The sequence below is a fragment of the Cyanistes caeruleus genome, chromosome 5 (assembly GCF_971803275.1).
Source record: "Cyanistes caeruleus chromosome 5, bCyaCae1.hap1.1, whole genome shotgun sequence".
Classification (NCBI taxonomy): Eukaryota; Metazoa; Chordata; class Aves; order Passeriformes; family Paridae; genus Cyanistes; species Cyanistes caeruleus.
In genome coordinates, this window is record NC_141705.1 from 31,600,843 (window position 1) to 31,628,482 (window position 27,640).

Here is a 27,640-nt window from a genome sequence, read left to right on the forward strand (position 1 = left end):
GCATATAAGCTTTCTACCTGCTAATAGGCTCAGCAGGAGAGACTTGTTCTGGCAAGGAAGTTTCAGGACAACTGTTTCTTTATGCAAGTATTGTTGTCACAATCTAAACATTTGGGGTTTATCAAGTTTTCATTGCATTCTCATTGCCATAGTTTTCCTGCTAACAGTAAACATCTGAAAGAATTTCTTTTAAATAGGGAGAGAAATAAAATAGTCAGTTTCACTGTACTTTCAGAACTAATGCTTCATACTTTTTTTTACCCTCCATCACTGCATGTATGAGTTGGTATATGAAGTATAGTGACTTGTTGCAGAGCAGGAATGCTGTGCAGAGTCTTGATGATGTGCCTTAAAAGAATATACTGCCACATGCAAAATAAGATCCTGCCTGGTAATAAATGCATGTTTGTAGATCAACTGCAATGTTTAAACTGACTGAATAAACAATCCTTGTAGTAAACTCAACACTGATTTGGTTTCTTAACTTTGCAGATATTTTCTTGAGTAGATTACTCTCTCAAGCTCAAACTGTGAAACTGGCAAACAACATTAATGAAAGTTTGACACTCCTTCTAATGTAAGTCAGGAAAGTTCCTGTCCTCTCCAAATATCTGGGAACTGCTCTCTACCTAAGAAAATGAAAATCTGTAATTTTCCAGCCAGATACACACAGCTATCCTGCTGTTGATCCATCTGCACTCCATGTTCTAAATCAACTTCTCATCTCACCAAAGGTCCTTGGAGTAGAATTCAATACAAAGGATAGTAACTATAAAGAGCAAATATTAGATTTAGAATTAATATAAATACTCCATCAGATATCTGCTTTTTATAATATCTTTTGTGAAATGGCAAAGAATAAATAACAGGTAATTTAGAATCACAGAATTGCTAAGGTTGAAAAGGACCACGTTGTGTTGCCTGGTCTAACCTTCCTGCTCAGGGAAGGTCATCTGAGAGCACACTGTGCAGAACTGTGTCTAAATGGTTCTTCTGCCTTAATGTCTGTAGGTGCTTGAAGATCTGATAAAGAATGGAATTAAATCCCTAACAGTAAAGTCATGCATCTTGATTCATGAATAAACTGAGGGTGGGGAAACCTTCCTTGACTTCTCACTAACCCTTTTTATAGCTCCATATGAATGTGGAACAGAAGGGGTGACAGAATGTTTTCTTTCAGCACCCCACACTTCAGTACTTACCAGGAACAGAAGTGACTACAAGTAGATATCAGGGTCTCTTGGATAAAATAGGGCAGATGTCAATGAGATTCCCACAAGTCTGTTCAGTAACCTCTTGCAATGCAAAGAATTTCTGAACTGTTAATGAAGGATATGTATTTAGTGAAACTGAGTGTAGCAATGGTGTATGCAACCCAACAGACCCATTTTTGTGCATTAGCACAGTCATTCATTTCCTGCTGCATTAGCTCTTCCAGATGAAGCTAACTATAGAGGAATGCCATGAAAATTAATCCAGGATTTCCCTCTGCAAAAGTTAGGACTGCTACTGTGCTTAAACTTAGTGTTCTTCTACCTCAGCATCAAAGATCAGGTGTGAGCTGAGAGGAAGACTTGCCCGATCTAGGGGACTGATTTTGAAAACTCATGCATCGCAGCGGTGCTTTGTGTTCGCACGATCCTTGCGGGCCTTTGTTCTGTCACAGCATTAGCTGTCTGAGAGCTGAGTATCTCAGCTGATCACTGGGTGGACATTTTGGAACCTTCATCTCGCCTCTGTCAGGGGCAAACCCATTACCAAAGAACAATTTTCAGGAGGAAATTAAGAAGGAGCTGAAGTGCAAAACAAAACCAGCCCTTTGCTCCCTGTTCTTCCCCTCCACCACTTCCTTCTTGAAGCAAGGATCTTAAAGACTGATTGAAACAATGTTGAATAAAATAATTTCAGCCATATGGCATTTAATTTCATTGCATTCATTTGGCTTCTACCCCAGTATCATTAAGTATTTGAATGGTGCTTTAGCTCCTTAGAAGCACAGAATTCAAAATAATTTTAGAATTTACCTTATTTACAAGCATATCTTTTAGGTATGCAAGATTAAGTTGTTTTTCAGCAAAATTAGATTAAAGTGGAAACGTTAGTGATTCGTATGAGTATGATCAGCAGTGTAGCCTAAACTGTTCAGATTAAAGTTGTTAGAAGTACAAAGCTGTAGTGCTGAAACTGAGTTTTGTCTGTTAAAACTTAGATTAAGAGTTACTCATGCTTTGGGTAAATATATCAAAGCCACCTGCTAGAAATCATTTTGGCTCTGTAATGTTCCAAGAGTCCTGTACTTGTTCGGTCTGAAGATAAATATCATGTTGCATTTCGTATCTTATATGTGATACAGTCAGTGATTCAGTTCCAAGCTAAAAGAAGGCTTGGAAATGGTGTCTCCTCTAGCAGTCTGAAAATGCAGTGGGAATTTGAGGCTGTAAGAACATTCTGTAGCAGTTAAAGAAATGCAAAATTTCAGTCAGAGACCATATATACAAAAAAAAAAAAAAGTCTTAATTTTTATAAGATCTTTTTAAAATTCACAGCAGTAGTTTGCTGATAGCTGCAGCATAAAAATATTATTGTAAAACTTCATTCACTGCCAGTTATTTATTTCCATTGTTCTCAAGAAATTTAACATATGTCTTTATTTGTCACAAAACTGACTGAATAATAGCAGCAGTGATCAGATAGTTTCTGAAAAACAGTAATTTTTTTGAGCAGTGGAACGTCTGGCCTTGTTATGAATACAAGGGAATATGGAACTATACATGTTACCTCAGAGGTACCTTTAATTCAGGGTTCCTGTTGAGTTGAACTGAAACTGGAATTCTGTTTTGATATTTTGTTTACTTGTGTTAATTAGTGCCTTTAGTCTCCCATCATAAAAATGATCCCTCATGTGTACCTTCCAGCTTACTCCAACATAGCCAGGCAATTTATATTTTTAATTAATTTTTTTGAAGCTGTATTACATTACAAAATCTGATTTTCCCTTTGTTTCATCTTGGACTTGATGTGGGAATAATGCAGTGGGAGAATGAATTTTTTTCTTTTTTTTTTTTTCAGCCCTCAGTATTTTGGCCTCTAGTGTGTCTGCCCATTTGCTAAAGCAGATTATATTGGACAGTGTATATGTAACAATACAGCGAAGACTGGCTAGGATACAGATGCCACTTTATTCTGAGATAAAGCTGTGGCATAAACTGTCAGTAGGTGGAAAAACAGCATCTGCTTTGTCCCATGGCATCAGGTTAAAATTGGCTGTTAATCTAGCATGTTTGGAGTTTTCTGCAGCTGTGGTTTGACTTGTTTCATTTTACTATTTGTTTGTTTGTAAGTGCTGTATAGAGGTGGGATATCTAAATAGAATCAACCTTCGTGTGCGCTTTACATTATTTTGGTGCAAGTTACTATCTTTAAAAAGTGTGTTGCTGTATAGTGACCTGATTTGCTACCTAGTGGTTATATTAGGAGTTTTGGTAAGGATTCCTGTGAGTGCCAAGACACGGCCTGATTCTGTGCATGGAAATACATCAAGCAACATTAAGAATGTCAGTGTTGTCTGGGGAGACATATTAAATCACTGGATGAAAACAACCAATCTGCTTATAAAACACTAAAAAAGACTTGGTAACTTAGGCTGCTTAGAAAATATTTGGAGAGAACTACTCTTTACATCTTCTAGTTTGCGCAAAGGAGTGAATAAACCTTATAAGCAGCTTTTAAAAATATTTCCACATTCCTGTATGGAAAATATTCTTAGTTTATAGTTTCAGGACCAGAAGTTAATCTCTAGTTTTTTTTATCCTAGAGCAAATATTTACAAGAAAACTACTAAATACTTGAAGATAAGGTGACTTATAATGGAAGTGACAGCTCATCTTTAACTTTGGAAGGACAAGCAATACCAGTTTAATTAAAGCAGTGTTAAAATAGGACTGCCATTTGTATCACAGTGATTCTCCACCCCTCCAAAAAGTCCTGCTGCCATTTTGTACCACACATACTTGTCCTGTGCAAATTAATAGATCATTTTATTTTCCGCAGGAAATCTGAAGACTTTTATAGCAAAACCTCCAGTGTCAAAATGAACACAGGTATGCTGCATCTGTGAGATTTTTTTATGTGTTGTTTTGTGAGCAGAGAAGATCCCAAACTTACTAGAATTTTCATAAACAAATTGTACTTTAGTTGGTGCTGAACTCAAAATAAGCAAGATACTTTAATAGTATGCCTGCTTATGTTCATCTGTATTCCATATATAAAATTTACATACATGTTTTTCTATGTATGGACATATATGGATACACAAAATAAAAGTGCATGTTTAGCCTTCTGTGCTTAATTTAATAGTATCAGTTTTGTGTGTGTGTATGTTTTATGTGAAAATACATAGTATGAGGATATAACAGTGATGGAAAAGTGTTGTTAAAGCATCACATTTTCCTAAGAAAATGCACATGCTTTAAAAATCCTTTATTTCCATTCTTTACTGTCACTAAATTAGGGGGCATATAAACACTGCCCTGTATTATAAGTTGCACTTGCATATCAGCTGAGGATATTCTTGAGGATATGTTCTACTTACAGTGCTTTGTGTTTTCTCTCAAGTTGCTGTAACAGATTTATTGACCAAATTAAGTACTCTATAGAAAGTTATCTTCAAGATCTATGGTAGGGTACTAATATTTGCTCCTGAACTTCTGAAGCCAATAAGACAGTGCTGCTCTTTGTGCTGGGAGAGGGAATAGGCCCTTGAAAACAGACTGCTGAAATCCTGGCTTCACTCAGGTGTAAATTTTCAGTTGCAGACAGCTCTTTTAGACTCCATAGGTGAACTGTCTGGTTTGCAGATTAACTGTGGTGCAAAGATAGACTTATCCATCCTTTCCAAAGCAGTGGCTTTATCATTGACCTCAGTGTTTCACTATGACATGATATGTGGGACCCGAGGACCAGAACTACCTTTGAAGTCTGAATTTCAGCAGCATGCTCTAAATCAAAGGGATTAACTTTTCTGTGCTATAGGTGCCATTATCTAGATCACTGTATTAATCCAGCTTCATGGCTTCCTGTTGTCTCAGACAACTGGAACTCAGTAGGATCCATATTTTAAGCATATCTTTTAGTACAAAGTTAAAATATATTGGCTCACTTGAACCACTACGTTTGTAAATAGAATAAGCAGGAGAAATTAACTTCCTCATTTGAGTGTGTACTTTTGTTCCCCAAAGTTTTGGTTGTTCTTAATTGTTTTTCAAATGCTGACCAAGGTGGTGTGTGTATTTTTCATTTATAAAAGTACTATTTTAAATTTGTCCCATCCTCTCTAATTTTTAATGATGTCTTTCCTAAACGTATTAGTCTGCATAATTAAAGTAGTACTAAAATATTACTTATTTCATAGAACTGTAATTTCAGACATAACTTTGCTAATCATCATACTATAATTACATTGTGCATTGCCATCATATAAATCAAAATCATATGACAGAGGTAATTTTATAGCTCCTGCTTCAAAAAATGTGAATAAAGAGGTAAATTTCCAGTTTGTGCTACCAGAGCCCTGAAGTATGACTGTATTTGATGTTGTACTAAGATTTTTGTTGTAAGTTATGAATTCTCAAGAGAGAAGACATAAGATTTAAATAATCTGCAACTGAATGACTTCTCTTGGGGATTTAGAATCTTCTGATCACAAGAGTCTTAAAAATAGACCTTAAAGACATGAACACACCTGAAATCCTCTCCAGTTCCTTAAAGAGTCCATGATTTTAGGTTGAACTTTAATCTATTCTGCACTTGGACAGTGAAAACATTTTTTCATCTTCTTTATACTTGATGTTTATGTGCATGTTATCAGCTGCAATGAAGGGAAGGCATTGACCAAAAATGTGGCATTTCTTATCAGTTCTATTAATATAGATTGTTTTCTGACTGTAAAAAACCATTAAAAACCTGTGAGTAGGGTGTAAAAGTGGACATCTTGCACCTATCCTTGCACCCATCTAAAGCATTACTTCATTAAGAGAGAGTGACTCAGCTGGAAGATGTTCTGTGTGCTGTTCTGGTCTAGCTATATCCTTCTTTCCCCTTTTTTCTTTTTTTTTTATTTTTTCTTTCTGCACTACACTGTCTTTCAAACATGAGTGCTACAGCTTTGTTTTGGGTTGGTGTTGGTTTTTATTTCACTGCTTTATAACAGAAATTTGTACATGGTGCAATTGAAGGTTATCAGATGCTATTGGTTCGCCACTAGTTTGTTTTTAAACTATGTGTTTCATTAATGAGTCCTGTAGATAAATGAGCTCTGTAGTTTGATGCCAGTAACTGGTGGAGTGGCAAAGCTAATGTATATACTGCTTTATAAATAAAAAGTTAATCTACTGCTAAGACTGGGCTCCTCTAATCCAGCGTTCCCTGTGGCTGCAGACTTGGCAGTCTGTCTCAGCAAACCCTCCGGAAGATATTTTTGTCTACAGAGAAAATGTTTTGAGGAGCTTTGGTTTGCAGTACTCTACCATATATGGGAGGGATTTTTCAGCATTTGATGTTAATTCTGTACCACATGTTAGGAGGGAATATTCAGCAGCATAAGGCAATGAAACATTTTTGTGAAAGCAAAGAAACAGAGGTAAGATATAGAGGAGGTTTTTCAGAAGTATCAAGGGTACTTTGGCTCATGCTTCCTTTTGGAGTTCAAATGTTGTCATAATTTTAAAATAGTAGTCTCATAGAATGTGTGTGTGTTTTTAAACCCAGACTAAGCAATCATCAACAGAATAATATTTTAAGCTATATTTAGGGGGTTTCTTCAATAAGTCTTCAGGTATTTTACAGATTGATGAACATCATTAACTTGGTTGCTTGATTAACTAACTTACAGAAAACATGAGCTGCCCTGAAACTCACATCAGATTAAAACATAGGATAAATGTCCTTATTGTTAATTATACATATGTGCATGCATAGGTCATGTCAGAGGAGAGCTAATTGCATTGAGAATAATAAATGGATTTAAGTTAGTGGTTAAAACTGATTCTTAGTGTCCATCTGTAAATATTTTGGCTGAATTTCACACAGATCATTCTTGATAAATGCATCTGATTTTAAAGTTATTAAACAAGTTAGCTGTTTGCATTAGATGAAGCACATAAAGAACAGCCAAGAGTGAAAAGTATGCAGTTCTGGAAGACTGCAAATATTATCTGTTTGTTAAAATTATTAATGGAAGTCATTACATGAACTATTCCCTTACATTTTTTTCTGGGAGACAAGAACATAATTTCTTGGGTCAGTGCAGAGTTCCTGAACAGATTGTTAAGCCACTTTTAGATCACTGAAGTAAATTAGGTGGGCTTGAGCTCCAGGCATTCTACTAAAAGTTTACTTTTTAGCAGCATGAAAGAACCAAATAATAGGTTTACCTGTCAGTGTAGATTATGTGGTAAATAACTGGTCAGCACATCCAAAAAAGAATTCAGAGAAAGAGTGGAAGGAGAGGAAGCCCAGGTAATAGCCTGCCATGCCAGGATGCTCGCAGGCCCATCACAGGAGCCATCAAAGGCCTTTCTATCTCTGTAAGCCTGGAAGAGCACAGGGACACAAGGGAGACAAGAGCACAAATTGAGGAGACACAAGGAACAAAGGGTCTTCCTTGTCCAGGGCCCTCCCAGGGCTGTCACAGGAGAGCCTGGCATGGAATGAGTGGCAGACTCGATGTTTGAGCCCAGTTGCTAGAAGGATCCTCTCTGTCCACATGTGCAATTCTCCCTAGTGGAACTTCAGCCAGGGAGGGGAGGGTGGTGAGGCCATTGTGCCGTGTTAGTGTGTTTGGAGCTGTGTGTCCAGCCATGTATGGCTGTGGTGTTGACATCTGTCTGCTGGGGATGCATTTCCAGTCCCCCTCCTGGCTGGACCTGGGGACATAGAGAGGCAGCAGCTTTGTCTGTCTTGGACGGTTGGACCCAGCACTATATATTTGCTCAAAAGGTCAGAATGCAAATGAGGAGTAAGAAGCTCTGGTCTAAAGACTTCTAGAATTGAATTCACTGTGCAGACAAAAGGAAAAATGATACCATTCACAAGTACAGCGAATTTAATAACAATCAGCAAACCTGATGTTTGGATGTAATTTCTCTTTTCTTTAGTAAGCTTTAAGAGCTTTCTAAAAATTTCTTGCCCCTGGCTCCTGTCTCTCACCTCTTCACACAAGGTCACCATCCTTTCTTCTTTTTTCCCTTTGTTTATGCCACTGCTTGTACTGACTCTCTGAAACAGTGTTTTTAAGAAGAAATGAAATTATGGTGTTTTGTATCATCTCCATCTTGCTTTGGGGCAGGACCCAACCAGTAGATTATTTGTCAAATACAGATACAGCTCACTTAGAGTGATGCTGTCACTAGTGGAAGCACCTCTTAGGGCTATGAACTTAGGAGAAAGGGTTAAATGTGGAATGAATTAAGAGAGGGAGAGAAAAAGAAGCTGCAATTACATTTTAGGCAGCTGTTTAGTGAGTTATTGCCCGACTTCATATTCTAGCACTGCCTGCAGAACTTAGCTGATTTGGGTCTCCTTTTCTTCAATGTTAAAGCAATTCCTAGTGAAGACAGGACTCCTTCCTGAAGAATTTTTCAGGTCAAAGGAATTGTAAGTGTGTGTGTGTGTGTACATATTCGCACACGTATCTTTTATATACACAAACATTTTGTATAGATTGTTTCATATAATCTCATTTGTTCCTGAAGAAACAGCTGTGTAATATTAATTGCTTATAGTTTGCTCATTTGTTTGAAATGAGCAGAAGATCATTAATTCAGTCTCCCTTACAGTTTCTTAATTCTCCACTTACTGGGAGCCTGGCCTGAACATAGATGAGAGGATGGAATCCATCATGCATCAATATGTGCTTACCCACACACATTTCTATTCTACTAGAAATTTTGCACAACTCAGTATTATATAAATGTGAGGTTATGTCTTAGCTGAATTCTGATTATATCTCATTATTTTGTACAGATACTGATAAATAATGCAGGTACAGACTTGTGAATATATATAAATTATATATATAGGGGTGAATATTGTATGTAGTCGGTTGCAATCTGTTTTATTTCTCTTATGAAGCCAAAACACTTTTCTAGATTATGGGTCCACAAAGCGTAAAACTCTGACTCAGCTGAGTTACATTAAAAACTAAACTGAAGCAGAATTTCCTGAAGTTAAAATAATTAAATGTTTGTAATCAGTTTCTCGTTGTCTTCACTTTCTCTATTATGAAATTCAGGAAGGTAGCTCTTGAAAAATTGCAAATAAATTACCACTTTGTTTGAATAAGAACTGTGACAGTATAACAAATTTTTTTGCCTGTTAGCTTATATTAAATGTAGTATGCTTTCAAAGTCTGCCAATATTCAGATTAGAACAGAACCTCAGTATCAACACATCATCAAATCTCATTGGAATTACCTCTGATGTATGTCGATGGTGGGGGAAAAGGAACACAAGAATGGAAAATGTAACTTTAATTACCATTTCCATTCCATGTTGATGTAAGCAAGCCAAAACACATGTGCAGATTTGATAGCCACTGCCTTTGTTTCACATGTACAATGCCAATAATTAATGGCAGGTAATGTATTGCTTTCAACTACTGCTGGCTGAAATAAGTTGGCCTTTTGCCTTGAGCCTTGGAATTGACAATGAGTCTTTGGTACCAATTACATCTAAGGCAGTGGCTCTGATGTTTGCCAGTGTTAACAACTACTTAATGCATTTCCTTCAGGGCCTGTGGCCAGGGGACTATTGGAAATATTGAAGTAGCAGGGGAATATTGGAATGAGCAAAGAAATATCACAAGCCCACTTCTCTTGCAGACTTGGGTTTAAGATGACTCTGTGGCTCAAATTACTGCTATTATAGAAAATATTTTCTGCAAATAGTTTGCAGGTCTTCATTAAGACCTTAATTTTATAAAACTCCATGTCATAGGTTGCAGAAATAAAAAAGATATTTATCATACTTGTAGGTCTTGACTTCACTGAAGTACTAAAAGAAATTTCAGTAGCATCAAATACTAAAATTAAAATAATTATTTTAGTGAAGAGCAGAAAAATATTTTAGTTAAATATAATTGGTAAGAATATTTTTTAACTTTCTTTTACAACTATGCTAGAGTTGCTAAAAAGCTAAGTTGTGGGAAAGCTGTCTTCTAATAATAAGAAAGTATTTATAAAATCTAATGGCAGCTCCAGTGAGAGAGAAGTAGAATAAAGAAAGGAGTTGGGCAAGATCCAGAAGGAAGGTTTTTTCCTATACCTAATTTTTTTTAATAATTTTAGATTTCTAGTCATTTCCTCAGAATGTTATTCAGTTCCAGATATACATTTTTTTTCATTTTGTAACTTGCATTAGGTAAAAAATGGAAAGAAGGACAGCCAATTTCTTTCCATCAAATGAAAAATAAATGTATGCCTTCACCAGTAATTTCGTTTTGTGAGCATAAAGGATCCAAAAGACTGAACAAAAGTACTTTGTCAGCTGATCAAACATGAGCTTAGTTTATGAATGGTGTCCTTTTAATGCATACAATGAAATTATTTTACAGTGCAGATTATTGATTAATATTATTCTGGAATGCTTAAGCCTTTTTCTTGATTACTTGTTTGCTTTTACTAATTAGCTGTAATTAAGCAGTCTTTCAGGTAACAGAGTGTATATATTTCCCTAGTGGATTAAGTATTAAATAAAGCTTTCTTCACTTATTCTCTATGAGGTTTATTGTTGTTTAAAGCCTGTGAAATTTTATGTATTCTGCTTATCTGCCAAACCTTTGAATTCACACATTTCTGCAGCAGTTCCCTAACTGCATGCTTATTTTCATATGTGTTTGGCATACCTCACACTGATATGTTGCATGTGCTTGCTCCCTTTGTCTGGGGCTGCTGTCTGTATTGTTTTGTGCTTCCAGATAGCGGTGGGTGTGCTCGCAAACGTGCTGCAATGTCTGTCACATTAACAGCTGTGAAGAGGGTTCAGAGTTCTCCAAACCTATTGGCCTCAGGTATAACCACTAACACTGAGATGCAACTTCTGAATGGCTTTTTTATACTGTTATGCATTCCTGCCATATTACTTTGCAAGAAGAAGGGTAGCACTATTTTCTATTACACTGACAGATGTATTACTTTTACAATGCTTTTTAAAAAGTGGTCTGAATTTCTCTCTGCCTATGTTTAGTAGCCATTCATGAAAGAAAAAACCAAGACTACTTAGGAAAAAAATAATTGTATTTGTAAATTAGTAAATTAATATATTAATTTTGCCCTTGATATGTGTTTTGGGTCTCACATCTGTATTTTTTTCAAGATAACAAAGCATGAAAAAGAGGTTTGGTTTATTACAAACCTTTTTTTTAAGAAAAGTTTTATTTAAAAACTCTTCTTGAGGAAAGGATTCTGAGTGTTGTTGTAAACTGATTGTCAGAAGCCAGATTAACTTTAAAAAATCATTTATGAAGATCGTTTACCTAAAAATATTCATAAAAATTAAAACATACTAAATATTCATTAGACAGGCAGAACTGCTTCTTATCAATACTCCTGTGTGTTTTTTACAAAATTAGTTTATTTCTAACACAAGTTAATATTGGATATTTCTTTTTCAGGGTCTGATTCTCAGTCTCCAGATTCAGGTAAATAAAACACTGTATTATTTATGTATATATTTATACCATGTAAGTGGATGAATTACAACAATCAGCCATTTATTTGATTTCATTACTCCATACTTCCTCATTCTTCAAGGAAAGCACCACTGAAATTGTAATCCTAATTGTTAATGCTTAAGCCCTCAAATCCAGGTCTCATTTGAAAGCAGTTATTTCCTGTAGCACAGAATATGTTGTCAGAAGAATGAATTGTGTGGGAAAAAACAGACTGCTAATTTGCCACCTTTAGCTTTATCTCTGTGGCACCATTCAGTGGTACTTGCTATTTCCTTTTTAGAGCCTTACCCAGGATTGCAAATTCTGCCCACCTTCACTTAGCAGCCTGCTCACATAATGTGGTACTTTTCCCAGCCTCTGACAGTATTTTGTCTTCAACATCTCCCTCTATGTTTGGCCAACGCTTTGAGGGCATTCCAGGTCTGAGGATAGAGAAAAAAACATGTTTGGTTGGTTGGAAAATAGAGGTGTCGTTCAGATTTGGCAATAAAGTACACTGGTGGAACAACTAATTGGGTACTGCAGTGAAATTTTGTGTGAAACTGCCATGACCAGCTAATTTTACATGAGCTGGGATGTTTTTCAAAATCCAATGCAGCCGTGAAGTTCAAGAACATAATCTGAAAGGGAAAAAACTTGAGCCTGATTTATAGAGGGGCTGATGCACCAGCATCTCAAAAGGACACTCAAGGTTAAAATCCATAGTCTGCATGAACATTGTAGATGTCTAGAACTGCCCAATACCAGGACTGTTGTCAATGCTTGAATTTTCTAAATTTTATAGATGAATATTTAGCCATGCTCTTAACTTCCATGGTAAAACAGCATCATTGTCAGTTGTGTAGCTTGTTTAATGGCTGGGTTGCTGTGTGGAGAGCAGTGGAGCTGTACTAATCACACCAAAAAAATTGTTTCATTCTTTTCCATTTACAAAAGCTTGGCGATCTTACAATAATGGCAGTAGAGAGACACTGAATGGAGACGCTAGCAGTTCATCTCTTTCAGCAAAAGGTTTTAGGAGCGTGCGGCCAAATCTACAGGATAAAAAATCACCAACTCAGGTAAAACCAGACACATTTAATGCTATGCCACTGTTGGGGGCGTTAGCATGTATAGATGGGATAACTCTATGAAACATTGTGCTGATGTCTTGCAGATAGTGTGAATCACCTGTTCATATGGGTCACTACGGACTGGTTTGCTGCACAGATTAAGCATACTCCACACAGGCTGTATGCCCCCGGGTTAATTACCAGAAATTGCTTTCAATGAGCGAGACAGACAGCTAAATAAAACGAGGTCATACCAGTAAAAGCTTTCCAGGAGTGTTCACAGACTTCAAAGAGTATTTATTAATAGATTACACTCGGAAAAACGCACCAGTCATCAAAATATCTGAGAATTAAAATGTATTAATTATATGGTAGAAAATGCTTCTGCCTGTTTTGCGGAAAAATGTAATTACAGCACACTAAAAACAGAAACAAACAACAACAAATCAAGCAAAACATGCACAACATAAACAAAAAAAACCACCCCCACACTTGGAAACATCTTTATCTGTCAAAAAAATATCAACACACCATTTTAATACTCTGTTACTATTTTAATTCAAAAGTTAAAGAGGCTCAGTGTTTCATATATGTGTGTTATCTGTGAATAATTGTTTGCTATCTAAGATCATGGAGTACTTACATACCCGAATGCTTTCACAGCAACAATTCTTTTTCAGTGTAATAATTGTTTTTTTAAAAGAAAACAAATGATTGTGGGCTCCCTTCTGATCCTTTCTGATCCCACTTTGGTCTGAGCAAATGGAACATCTGGCTTATTAAACAGAAGTCGCACAGGAAATGGTGGTGGGATCCAATTTAGTTGTCCATTGAATTTAGCAATATTGAGATGAAGCCTTTTAATTTGCTAATTCCTCTACTTAAATATGAAAGTAAAACTGAACTATATCTCCTACTAACATTTACTTTCTTTCTGTTTCTTCTTCAATGTTATTTTGCTATGTGTGGATGCTTTTGGCAAATAAGGCACCTCTGCCACCTCCTAGAAAAGAAAGCTTTCGGAAAGGAAGAGTAACTAATCACGAGAACGAAATTAATCTCCAGGCAGTAACTGCTGGTCCAGCTAAACACCTCCCCACAGATACTGCCTATTACTCTTGCGAGACGTCTGTTCAGGAGACAATGTCTTCTGAGATATCTAACACAAGTGTGTCCTATGCACAAAAAATCATTAAACCACTGACCTCAGTCTCCAGTGCAGACAAAAGCACAGTAGCTGGCATTAGTGCTACTCTCCATCAAGGCCAAAGGCAACAGTCTCAAAAACGTAAGATATCTACCCTGAAATTAACCCGGACACGTGACCCGGCAAGTAGCATTCCTTGTAATGCACAGCAACAGCTCAAGCCTGTTGAAGAGCCAGTATTTTCACAAAGGCCTATCTCACCTGCCTGTACCCCCATGCCTGAGATACACACAGCATCTCTTTCCGTTCAAATAGTTCCCACCCCTGACAATAAAGCAGAGCCTGAAATCCAAGATCATCCACCTAGTATTTCTCCAGACACTTCAAAGATGTCTTCAAAGGATTTGGGACAAAAGTCTACAGTTCTTCCTTCTTCACAGGCTGCAGAATGCCATGTGGTATATTTAATTTTTCCATCTTTTATTTTAGATCTTCATGAATCACTTAATAACCATCTGTTTAGTTATACTTACATTACCAAAGTTAGATCTCTGTTTTCTGGGTAAAACTACCTGTCACATGGATCAAAAAATGAACAAAATTAAATGAGTAATAACTGAAGGTTTTGGAAGGTTATTGAAAAAAAAAAACAAAACCTAGCTGAGATGGAAGGCAGACTTCTTTGTTCCTCTGTGAGGACTTCATGGAGTGCAAATGCACCATAGGAAATTAGTGTACTGTAGGTGATGCATCTGCTCAGGTGGCTCTTCCTAGAGTATGATAGCTAACAAGCATTAGGGGAAATACCTTTTCATGATCAAGAGTAATACTGAAAGTCTAATCAGAAGAACTAAAAACAATTAATCTTCTAGCTGCTTGTTTTTAGAATTTTAAAAGTCAAAACACATTTTTCATTTTCTTTTTAATTTAGAATTTTTTTAGTTTCACTTCGAGCTGAAAAAAATCAGAAAAGTATCTGTGGCTTATTTGGAAGTTCTGCACTTAGTTTTCTGCCTTCTCCTTGGTTTCAGTATGTGGGAAGTACTATCAGAAATTTGGCAACTGGGTTGCTCTGAATAAAATGAGAAAAATTTCAGTTGATCACATAGATCATTAAGGCATGTAGCCATCTTTTCTAGCTGTATCCTTTTATGGATCTCTTATCTGCAAAATTCATCTGACATTTTCTGTGATGTTCAACATTGAAATAAATTCTAATGAAGGGGTGTATTTGGCATCACAATTGAGTCATGAAGCAAGTGGGTTTTGTAGCTCCTTGTTAAAATACATACCTAAAACTAGAGTACAAGTCAGCATGTGAGGTGGTGTAAAATTCTGCATCAGGTGAGTTCCCAAAATGAAGATGCCATGAGCTAAAATTAGAAATACAGGCTACAGCTATGTGTTTAAAATTATTTGTTTTCTGACTCAGATCTCAGTTTAAAACCTTGAAACTGTTCCAGCTAATGGCCAAATATTATGATCCCTTTAGTGCTATATATCATAGTATTTGCAAAGTTCACGATTTCTCTCACATAGAAAATTAACTTTCAGTGTACTATGCATGATAGTATTTTAATTTTTAAAATTGTTTCAGATCTGCAAGCTCTACAGGACTTTGTATAGGGGTTAAAATACTTTTCTACATGAATCTTATAGGTTGTATGTCAAGCTGTGTCCTCAGAGGAGGCTCTCTGACTGTAAATTAGGCCTGCCAGCAGTGTTTAAAGCTGCCAGAGAAACGCTCAAAAAGCAAATATATTTAGAAAGGTGCAGCTCTCCCTCTGCATCTGGGTTTATGTATGTGAAGGAAAATAAGGTAAAATCAGGTAATCATCACTTCTTAAGAAGTAGTAAAGAAGAAATACTGTGCGTGTGGGGGTATCTGTGTCCAGCCAACATGTACAACTGTATTCTGTTCACAAAGTATGGAAATACACAGCCAAGAGGGAGCTTGTGTGGTCCACTTTAATGTATCTTGCTATGTTTGTGCTCCTATTTGCACTTAATTTCAGTGCTCATCTGTTGAAACTTCAGGAGCAAGCAGAAGTGTGCTCTGACTCACTGAGTGACATTTTGTAAACACTCCTACTCAGAGAAAGGTTAAACCCCTTAAAAATATATATGAAAATAGAAGCATTCAGGTTACTCAGTATTAAGGTTTTTTACATTATTACACTCTCAAGAGATGCTGCTTCTTTCTACCATACTGCAGATACAGGAGAAATAACTGTGTCTATGTCAACAGAGAAATTTTTATTTGTTAGTATGAAACCAGTGGAGCTAAATTTTCTTGTTCGTATAAGTTTCTTATAAGTTATAAACTGATGAAGAATTATGAACTGCTTCTTTGGAAATAATCACATATTTTTTTGATTGTTTTCTTCCTGGGTTCCTAAGTGTCCTATTGTTCTAGATACACTCTCTGAAACTGAACTTGCAAAGCATTTATTTTGTTATTTAAATTCCTCAGATGAGTTGAACACTTGGTTTAGTCCCAATGTCCTGGAGGAGTAAAACTTCTATAGCAGATGTTTATGAAAGTGATTCTATGGACAACCTTATAGCTGTAGAAATGTGCATCAAGGAAAATAAACCTGGAATTAAAAAAAAAAAAATCTAAATCAATTAAATCAATTCATCTAGTACATTTCTGAGTTCTAGATATTGGCAATATGTAGAGTCATATGGAAGAAAGAGAAAACCAGTTTCAGCATTCTGGGGGCAGACGTGAAGCAAAGAAAATTGAGTATATATTTTTCATTTTAAGTTCTGCATCACTTTAGACAAGGGCTAAACTCCACCTCCTTATACTGAGTTTAGAATAAGACGGCTGGGTAGAAAAATGGCCATTGGAATATAATTTGCAGCATTAGTTTGGACATTTTGAAATCAGCTTTTAATAATTAAAAATAGAGGTATTTTTACCCATTTATGCAAATGTATGGGTGTAATTTGATTGTTGATTACTAAACTCTGCTATGTATTAACACAATGAATTTATTCACTTATCTCTGAGTCTCCTTATCTGTGTCTTGACTGTTGAAGCAAGGCCAGTACTCTGGTGTCATTAGTAATCTCACACCACCCCCTGCATATCTTGAATTAAAACAATAGATGACTGATTTTGAAATCCATACTAGGGTCACCTATCTACTTTATATAATTTTGATACCAACTGTGTTCTTCAGGCCCCACATTTTACTATTTGATGGAAGAGAAGGATTTCAAAGGACCAGCAGAAAGCTGCAGCAGAAGGCTGCTCTTCAGACCTCCAATTCACATCAAGAATAATGACATTTATCTCTCATGTGTTGCTGCACAACCCAAGACAGACACACAGTCTAGCTAGTTTTTCATCAATCTAATTCATTAAGTACTTGTTTGGCATTTAATCTGCCTGACTTCTGCTAGCATTTCTTGTGCTATATCAGTAACAAACCTAATCTGAAACATGCTGAATGGAACCAGTATTAAAATTTTTCTGGAATGCATTCAGCCTTGTCTTTCTCATATTTTTCACAGTGAAAAATATAAGAAAGTATGATTCATACATGAGATTGCATGCACAGTGAAAAATATGGATTTTTTTTGTTGCATGTGTTTTAGATTACCAACATTCCATGTCTTTTAAGTGGTGTAAATCAGTTTTCAAAAACAATGCTGTTTTATATCACAATTTCAGCCACTCTTTCCCAGAAAGATGATTGTACATACAAAAGTATTCTAGAGCCAGGCAAAAGAGAAGTTCTACTCTACAAAGCCAATAAGCTCCATGTTGGGAATCAGTACATAGAATTGCTGCATTCTATGTCTGTGTTGTAAGAATAATAACTTTATATTCTTTTTAAGAATTTGGCTTGATGAAATCAGCTATTATTTTCCAAACACAGTGAATTAAATTTTTTTAAATCATTCAGTAGCTCTCTGGATGCACCCTGAATATCTGTCCTTGTGTTGTCACTCCCTCCTTTTCTCAAGCATGCAAGAAATCTCAGTTCAGGGCCAGAAGTTTTACTAGATTTCTCAACTCCCCAAAATTTCCTGTTATTTTAACGATATAGAGATTAATTTACACATTTTGGCTCAGTCATACGTATCTTTTCTTTTGGGGATGCTGAGAGGATAAGTGGTCTCAAGAACTTCAGAGCTTCTTTTTGGCTCTGCCTCATATTTACAGCATAATCTCCTGGTTCCTGTCTTTTGCTGAAGATGTTGATACGATCATCTGTTGACGCAGATGATGAAAATCATCATGAATGATGACTGTCTCCCCTTTATGTGCCTGAGAAGTGAAATTACAGTTTCTTATATGTGTATGTAAATGCACACATCTTAAATCCCTGATATATTATGCTGTATAACCATCCTATTTTTTCATTACATTATTTTTAATAATATTCCATTCTTCTTTTGAAGTTTCCTTTGGCAAATTAGATTTCTATGAAAACACTATGTCCTGTTACAGGATACATTCAGTTATGGATTATTTTAATTGAGGGGTAGTCTGTTCAGATTTCCTCTATGAAAAGATTAAGATGGGGGGAGGAGGGTGGTGTTCAAGTGTAGATTTGAAACATTACTGTGAATAAGACTTGGATTTTAAGCTGTTTGACTAAGCTTCTTCACTGTTTTAACTGCAGATTTTAACAGCAGATTTTGCCTATTTTTATGTACCCTAGAGATCCAGTGATGCCAAAGATTTATTTTGAATCAATTGGAAAAAATAATATATATCTATTCACATACTTAAGATTCTTTTCTGTAATGCTTATTCATTGTGATGGTCACATTGACCTCAGTAAGGTTATTTGTGTAAATTCTAGTTGATCTCAACAAGAATTATGCAACTGGAACCCTAGTGACCTCTTGTAAGTAGCATAATCTGGGTTGTGTTCCAAGTCTTCCATAAGGGCTTTAGAAGATATTTTCAGATTTTGGATTAAAATGCCAAAATGGCATTTTAATCTGATGGCTTGAAACATTTTTTGAATGATTAAAGACATCTGCCTAGTCTAAGCATAGGAAATAACCATATTTCTGATAACAATGTGATATGTATGACTGAATGCTGCTTTTTAAAATATTATTTACTGCATATAGTGTCTTACTGTCCTCTGTTTTACATAAATTTAAAATCCCAAACACTCTTTCCCAGTAGCTATTCCAGATGTCCTTAGCCCTATCAACAATGAAACCATTAGTGCTGAAGTAGGCAGTATTTTGAATACTTAGGAATTGATGGAAAGCCTGTGGTTAATAGGCAGTAAAGAAGGATTTGTGCAGCTGTCTAACAAATATTAGATGCCAACATGTTTTAGTTCAAAAAGAAGTTGCAGATGCTAAAAGCTAGTTGCAGGACTAATTTAAACCGAGTGCCCTGTGACTGATTTGAAATGACAGAACATAAAGCTCATACATTGTGTGGCCATTTTCAGAAGCACTCTCATGAGACTGTTCCCTTCTACTTTTAAGGAACTGGGCTGAATCCAAAAAACTGGCATGTTTTGTTTCAGTATGTCCTGTTCTTGTGCTCCCAGTCTTTATTCCTCAGATTTATACCAGTTACCCTAACAATCCTTATGTCCTCTAATGTTGAAAAGACTTCTATGCATACACCTTATAGAGTAGGTTGACAGGGTGCTTCCAGGGTGCTTGGAAATTTTAAGATCATCCGAATATTTTTATTAGAGAGGCAGTGGAGAAGAGGTATTCGGTCACAAGAGGCAAAAAATTCCACCACCTATTACTTGTAGACCATATGAACATTTATCAATAATGTTTCTGTATAGATGGCAGTCCTGCTCATCTTTATATTACAGTTAATTTCAAAGTCATACCTGTCCTTCACAGAAAAAAATGTAACATTTACCAAGATCAGATTTGCAGATACATTTTTGCTTTGAAAACTACATGAACGTGACATTCTCTAGCCTCATGTTTATGTGAAGTATAAAATAGTGTGAACCCTCTCAATGCACAATGGAGATCATTAATATATGCAGTACATGATGAATATTCATCCTCAGCACACTATGGTTTCTGGCATTGCTTCCACTAGTATTCTATGCACTCATTTCTTTCATGTTGTCCTACTCTAATATAGAGCATGGTTGATTTATTTCCTAATCTTTGTGAATGTGAACTTCCTCGGGTGGCTGAAAAACTTATACTTCTGTAATTCCCCTACACCCAGCAAGAGGCAAAGGGAAAAGTTCTTTATTCATTAAGTAATCTGTTTCTTTTCTTATTTTTTTTTTTCCTCAAATCTCAGCTTGGAAACCAGAAAGTAACTGCCCCTGTGATGGAGGTAAATGCTTCACAGACACACAGACAAACAGCAACAGAAGCTTCTCCACTGCCTCTTCCTTCTCCTGTGGTACCAGTTAACAGAGCCTCTTTCTCACCAGACAGTGGCACCCATCTAGTACCATATTCTTTGCCAACGCTTGATGATTTTTTGCCTTCACACTTTTATAAACCCCCATCCCTCTCACAGTTTCCATACAAATGCCCATTCCTAGCTCCTGACAGTGCTATCCACAGGAACGAAGCAGCCTCTGTGAGCACAGACTCTGCCATGAGCGAGTGCTCCTCCCGCACAGTGAGTGAGTCCTCCACAGCCATTCTAGATGAGCTGCAGACTTGTAGCTATGATACTACTGACCGCTCTGAAACACCTTCCCCAACCTTGAGCCAGATGTCTGCTGTGTCAGATGGCACCACCTTAACCAACACTGCTGCCACTTCTCATGTAATTATGCTTCCTTTTTTCCTCCTCCATTTTGTTCAAACAGGTTGTCAAAGGGGAACAGAATTCGACCCGTTCTGTTATCCCATTACACAGACAAGTATTTTATTAGTCATTTTCCATGGTCATGGTCTGACAGTATTTTGTAACAGTTGTTAAAAAAAAATATCATTGACATGGCAGATTTGGGAGTAGGGAATGTTTGTTGCACAGTTGCACCGCTTGGTCAGCTAAGGTGTATCAAACACTTTGCTTAAAAGAAAATAAATTCAAGAAATACTTGTTCGAAATGTATTAAAAGCAGGCATTTCATGGAGTTTGAAGAGACTTTTTAAAGATATTGTTAACAGTTTGCAGGTTTTTGGAGTCTGGACTACCACCATTTTTGATTTCACTGAGATGCAGATTTCAATAATGTAATTTGTAAATGCACAGTAAATGTTGGCAGTATTTAATGCAGTTTTTTCCCCCAGCCATGACGATTGACTGCACAAAACTGGTTTTCTCTCCTCTAATTAACCTTTTCCTCTCCTAAGCACAGTTTCTTATAGGACTGAACTGCATAAATAATCTTGAATTATTCAAGTGTCCCATTACTTTTCTCTTAGTGAAGTCAAGGGAAAAACCAGTATGCAGTTAGACACTTTCTACATACATCCATTTTTCAATACCTTAGTTTACTTATATATGGGGAGAAAGAAGGTATGGAATCTGGGTCAAACCCAGATCACTTCTGATTTCTTTTGAGATTATCCACATGATTAAAATGAGTCAGAACAAAGCCTTCATTTAAATTGAGCAATTCATTGCTGAATTGCAAAACAGAGAGATGTTCTGAATCCAAAGTTTTACTGGGTCACAGGAGTGTTCTAACTTTATACAAATACTTTAGCATACAGTAATTTTCAAGCCTGAAAAAAACAAACTGCATATATATTTTTTAAGTTTTGTGTATAATTTATCAAAGGTATTTTGAGTCCAACCTTGCTCATAGTCACCTTGAAAAGACAATGATTGGCTGTCATTGCTCTGGATGCTGCTAAAAAATAATATTAATAGCGGGCATGTAAAAGCTGTAATTCTTAACTTCTGTCACACAGCTCGGAAAGTTTTGGGTTTTTTTAAAGAATCATTTCTTTAAATGTGAATCTGTATACAACACAGTACTTGTAGCCAAAGATACTATAATCAGTACAGACTAGTCAGACAGAGTCACTACCTGACCATTTGCTAGCTATGGGAAGCATGGAATATTTCTATTTTCTTGTAGCCTACTTCTAAAATTGTCAGCTAAGTGTATTTGTTTTCTTTGGGCACCATTTTTTGCAAGCTAAAGTGAACAGTTAGTCTTTCCTATTTTTGGGCTAGTGTCCCAGTAGAAGGCTATGTAATAGTCAAGTCTGACCACCACTTTCTCTTTTAGACATAGCAGGGATTAGCATAACATTTGTTCACCATTAATGAACAAAGCAAAATGAAGAGACACTCACCTAAGGACAAAGTCCCCAAGGAGTCCTAAGAGCCCCACAGAAATTAAACTGCTGGCAAAACCCAGCTCTGCAGTATAGAAAAGTCATCGTCTCCCACTCTCTGCAGAGAAGAGCCAGATGGCTAAAATGCATCCGTGAAATGACAAAATGATGGGGAAGCTGGTGATGCACACACGTGTTGTTAGTGGTTCTAATCCTGGAATGATCTTCATTCTCAGATTGCTGTTGATTTTGTCAGTGAAAACCACTGGGAGAATGATAAAAGTAATGTAGGATTGGGCCATCCACCACTCTACCTGCCTAAGATATAACCATGCTTTAAAGTCCATACTGGGGATGTTTGTTTATTTTTGAGGGACTTAATAAGACTAGACAAAAAAGTTGTAAAACTAATTATAAGAAGCATCAGCAAGAGCTGAGTAAGCAAAACTGACAAATATTTGAGGCAAAAGGCAGACCTAAAGGTAAAGCTGTGGTCAGTTTTCTTTACCTTTAATCACACATTACAGATTCTTTGAAAACCTAAAGTATGAGAGTTGCAGTTCTTATTTGGGCTTATGCTTAAAATTTGAGTTAAAATTAGAGAACAGCTGGTTTTGGAAACTGTTTTTTTCTGATTGTATTTCAGCTATGAACATTTTCCCTATAAAATAATTTGAGGGGAGGGTGTTTCTTTTTTATGTAATTTGAAATTGTGGAATCTAATGGAAACTTGGAAATGGAAGTACACACTAGATTTTTGCTTTTTCCCAAGTTCCATGACTGTCTTGAGCTTCAGTTGATTCTGGGTATTTTAATGTATTTCAGTGTCTTGAGGTCAGGTGTGTGCTGTGCAGCATTCTTGCAAAGGACTGCTCAGACATCCATAATTCTTCTCCCTGTCTCAGCAGAGAGAAAGTCAGAAAGCAGCTCCGGTCCCAGATGGATTCAGAAATCCTTCTGTCCTGATTCAGAAATCCTGAGAGCTACTCTTTCTGATGCTCAGGCAAATTAGAGAATTTTAAACCTGATACCTCATAGGAATTTTTACAAGATCCTGATTATCTTGCTGCAGAAGTAAGTGGCTCTACTTGCAGTGGAGGACAGGTTAAGTATACCGGAGAAAAAAAATTAATAGAGGCTGCTAGGTAAAGGAACATCATGAAAAATTATTATTTTCCCAGTAAATTGGAAAATAGGTGCATTTTGATTGAATGGGTTTTTTTCCCATATTGTCTTCTTTTCCCACAGAGATGAGCTAGGAAAGCAAGATGTCTAATTCATGAATAGACATCTTAAAGGATATAATTTCCTTGTAAAATCTGAGAATAAACTCTGTCGCCTGGACCTAAAGTGTCACATTCTCAGATTGAAATATCAGTAACTACCTAATGATTCCAAGGGAAAAAAAGACCTTTGAAACTTCATAAAACTGTCTTTTATAGCCAACCCTGTAAGCCATGCAAGATGCATCAGATGAACAAATGAAACAGCCACCTCCACAGACACTTTCCTCAAGGAGAAAATCATTAGAAACTAAGAAATTACAGCTGAGCTGAGATTCTCCCTAAGACCTTCAGAAGCAAACCCAAAAATGTCATATATGAACATGCCACACACACATTTATGACTGATGTCCTTCAACTATTTGTGTGGGTCCTGTTTTCATTATATTTTATACTACTTAGTATAAGTGTCTTACCATCTAACTGAGCTATTTGGTGAAGTCCTTCTCAGGAATATCTCAAATTTTTATTACAGAAATTCACAGGAGTACCTTTTCAGTCTGCAAAGAACTCACACCAGCTCTTGTCAGCAAAACAAAAGCCATAGTAAATGAGTAAGAAAGTGTAAGGCTCTGCATGTAGTTGCACCTGCCTTCCCTAGAAACAAGCTTTCCCACAAAGACAATATGTAGGAAAAGAGAATGGGTGAACACCTGAAGTAGAGGAGAGATGGCTGGCCTCATTTTGAAACCTTATCTGAAAACATGCCTTTATACTTCTTGAAATGCTGTCTTTGAGCTGTGTAGCTTTTCTAGTCTTACATCTCTGAACCTGGTTTCTTTTTGAAGGAGAGGATCACGTAGGAAAAGCCAACCTACTTTTGGTCCTAGAGTTTACTAAGAGAGGAGACATTTAAACACAAAACTTTCACTGGAGACATCACCACAACAGAAACATTTCAGCTCACTTCTGAAAACAGGCATCCACAAAATGAGAAGCCCCTGAATGCATCTAGAAGTTTATGTGATGTCTGCATAGGACCCAGAAATTGTTTTTCTTTCTTAGCTATGGGAGACCAAGATGTTAAAAATTTCAAATCAATTCAGTAATCTCCAAAGTACAAATGCATACAAAAGGTCATGAATCATTTAATTTTTATCTATAAAAATAGTATGCATTTTAATTTGGTTTTATTTATGCTTTGCTGTTTCAGGTGGTCTCTTATTTACATCTGCAGCATGTTTTATTTCATTTGTTATATAAAATTGAGCAAAGTTTGTAGTTCTTCTAATTCAGATTTAAAGAACACTTGTGCATTAAAGGAGATATTGCAGAGAGCTTGCCTTGCTTTTCTGCTGAAATAGTCACTATCCTCTTCTTTCATTCAGTGCTTTCTCAGTATCTCAGTTTTGCTTCTTTCAATACTCCCCTTGAAAGTGATACAGCCACAGTGCTGGGATTCAAAACCCTGCACATAGTTTCCTCTTGTGCAGTACTTCTAATGACTAAAACCTAAATGGCTTCAGGTCCTGGCTGCTTAATTTCCAGTTTGCTTACCTCTCCCATTTTTGATTTTGTTCTGTCATTTTATGGTTGTGGGTTTTGGTTTTTTAATTGGTGCTATTTATTTTTAATGTGATAGATTACATATCAGCATCCCACAGTCACTCCAGCTGGCTTCCATTTTTTAAAGAAATTTTTGTCACTCTTTTCAGCTAGTCCTAATGAGACTTTTCCTTTCAGTCTGCACAGAAGTTCCCACTAATATCCATAGTGCTTGAGCATGTGCACTAAGGGAATATGTCTCTTGGTGTGAGGGATCTGTGGCAGACAGCCTTTGTCACACAGTGTTGGGAGCTTTTACTGCCATCTTCATTTTATATCGCTGTCAGACATCTGCAGACCTTGTTTGTGCCATCTTCATTGCCCTGACCGTGATCTCTCTGTCACCTTCCCATGACAGCAGGCGTCACAGACAGCACACGCAAGGAGAGAGGAGGGGAGGTACAAGGAATATAAGGAACACGCTCTGCTCCCTTTGTGATAAGTTTTGTGTTTCAGTGAATGCAGATGCCATTATGGCTGTGTACCTGACAACTGGTAATTGTTGTGTGGATGACAGTCTTGCATCACTCTTTCTTTGGGACAGCAGTCGGAGAGCTTTGTGTGTAGTTTAATGGGATATTGTTTTGTCTCTCTCAGGCTCAGATCACAGTGAATGGGAATTCTGGCACTGCTGCCAGCCCAGTGAGTCACTTTCAAAGGCCTTTTTCCCCTTCTTCAGCTTACCCTCCACCAGCTTCACTCAATTCCAACATTGTTATCATGCAGCATGGCAGGATGATGGGTAAGCCTCACACAGAATGTTTGCTTTATACATTACACAACATATTTTGATACATGTGGCAAAGACTGCAAACAATTTCAGAGTGCTCCACGCCCATAATGAAGGTATTGTCTATTCATCTACCTTTGGAAGTAAATGAAAAAAATAATAATAGCATTTATTGTTAGGTACAGTAGGGATCCCAAACTGGAGGTAATATTAAGTTTTATAACCTAGGTGTGTGAGCCAACCTCTTGCCAGTTTTCTACTGGCTTTACCAAGGAAAGGGCATCTATCAAAATAGCTCAACCTGTCCAGCCCTTTCGGATTTTGCCTTAAGAAACCAAGGGCCCACTTTGTACTTTTCTCCTCCCTACAACTTCTGTAATTCTTCAGCAGAAATACTGTCAACAAAGGGAGAGGCTCTGGGCTTTTAAAAACCTAAAGCCATATCAATCTAAAATTTGTTCATGTATTTTTTTGGGGCATCTTTAATTTAAAAATTAAACACAAAGCAAATACTATCAGCCTTAGGCTCTTTGCCAGTATAATCCAGTTTTGCCAAGAGAATAATTTACTTGCTGCTTTTTCCACCAGTGTAGTGCATATTTAGAAAAGATTATACATTCAAAGTAACTTGAATGTGGTCCCACAGTTTATATTTTTGTTGTGCTTGCAAGGAAATTAGGCAACAGTTCTTGCTCTGAAACATCTTAGACAAATGCTGCTGTCATCATAATGATAAGAACAAAACCTGTATACATGGATTACTCCACATCCCAGAATTCTAGGTTTTTTGATTGCTTTCAGCTTGGTGATCTAAAGATCTATCAATACTGGTTTGGATATACCTAAAATATGTATTTTCCCATGACTTTCACTCTTGTATGATGCTGAAGTTCAGTGTTCCACAGTAACAGCCTGATTTAATTCTCTTTACTCATGTAGAAATCCCCCTGGTGGCCTCAGTTTGAGGTCTATGAAGAATGAAGGATCAAATCCAAAATGTTTTCTAAATTTAACATCACGCATTTTGGGAAAAAGTTCCAAATATTCAGACATTTGCCACACAGAGTTGCCCCTCGCCATATATGTGTAGCACTGAATTATTTACAGGACTTCAGACTTGAGTAAACAGCTGAAACAGCCATGCCAAATCCAGCACTGCAATGAGAGTGAGCAGAAATACTCAAAATTAGAGCTTTCAGTCACTGGAGCTCCTTTTGCAGGCTCATATTACAACTCGTATTTTTCTTCAGAATAATCACTGGATGTTAACGCCACATGAAAGTCAATTGTAATTGTCACCATCACTGTTAAAACATATATTTTCACTCCCTGCATTCATTTATCCTGCAGTGGAACTGTTTCACTGTACCTGCACTTAAATAGTTGCTTTGTAATAACAGCCCACTAATTTACTGAAACCTGCTGCTGAAGGAGTAGGGCTCTTTTTCCTTTATACAGGAAAGAGTGTATTGTCTGCAGAAATAAAAGTTTTCATGTCACATCCCAGCACTGAGGTGTTTTGTGTTAAGTAAAATAGTCTGCATTTTAGAAGGAAATGGTGATGTATTAATTTCATTAATTATAAAGGAAGATTTGAGGAGGAAGGATAGAAATATTGCAAGTCACTACAAAACAGTAGCAGCTTACACACTTCACCTGAGTTACTGTAGGTAGGTCATCAGGTTGCTCTGCAGGTGCCAGGTTACCAAAAATCATTTTTATGGATTATATGTGGAGTCATATAAACAGATCAACACATGTTAAGGGAAGAACACTGTATGTTAGAATTTTTTTCTTAAAAATATTCATACATCAAAACTTCATGTTTCTTGGCATATATGACATAAGTTTTTATGCAAGGCTGTTTGCTGTGCTTACAGAACAGCAATTTTCTATAGTTTGCTAGACTTGCCAAGTGGGTGCAAGATTTGA

General features: G+C 36.6%; 1 protein-coding gene across 29 annotated transcripts in view; it reads left to right on the forward strand.

The window, feature by feature from the left end:
- Positions 1–27,640, forward strand: part of SORBS2 (sorbin and SH3 domain containing 2) — a 183,735-nt gene that overhangs the window by 102,925 nt on the left and 53,170 nt on the right. For 10 of the 29 annotated variants that reach the window (XM_086889030.1, XM_086889037.1, XM_086889031.1 and 7 more), the window contains exons 3-6: positions 10,973–11,065; positions 11,669–11,695; positions 12,665–12,789; positions 25,576–25,720. In XM_086889030.1, the coding sequence (XP_086745156.1) occupies positions 11,005–11,065; positions 11,669–11,695; positions 12,665–12,789; positions 25,576–25,720 (358 nt within the window). In that variant the 5' untranslated portion in view covers positions 10,973–11,004. Of the gene's footprint in view, positions 1–517; positions 578–4,050; positions 4,101–10,972; positions 11,066–11,668; positions 11,696–12,664; positions 12,790–13,767; positions 14,386–20,201; positions 20,682–25,575; positions 25,721–27,640 lie in introns of those variants that run through there. The other 19 variants (XM_086889025.1, XM_086889033.1, XM_086889034.1 and 16 more) reach the window with 8 other exon arrangements.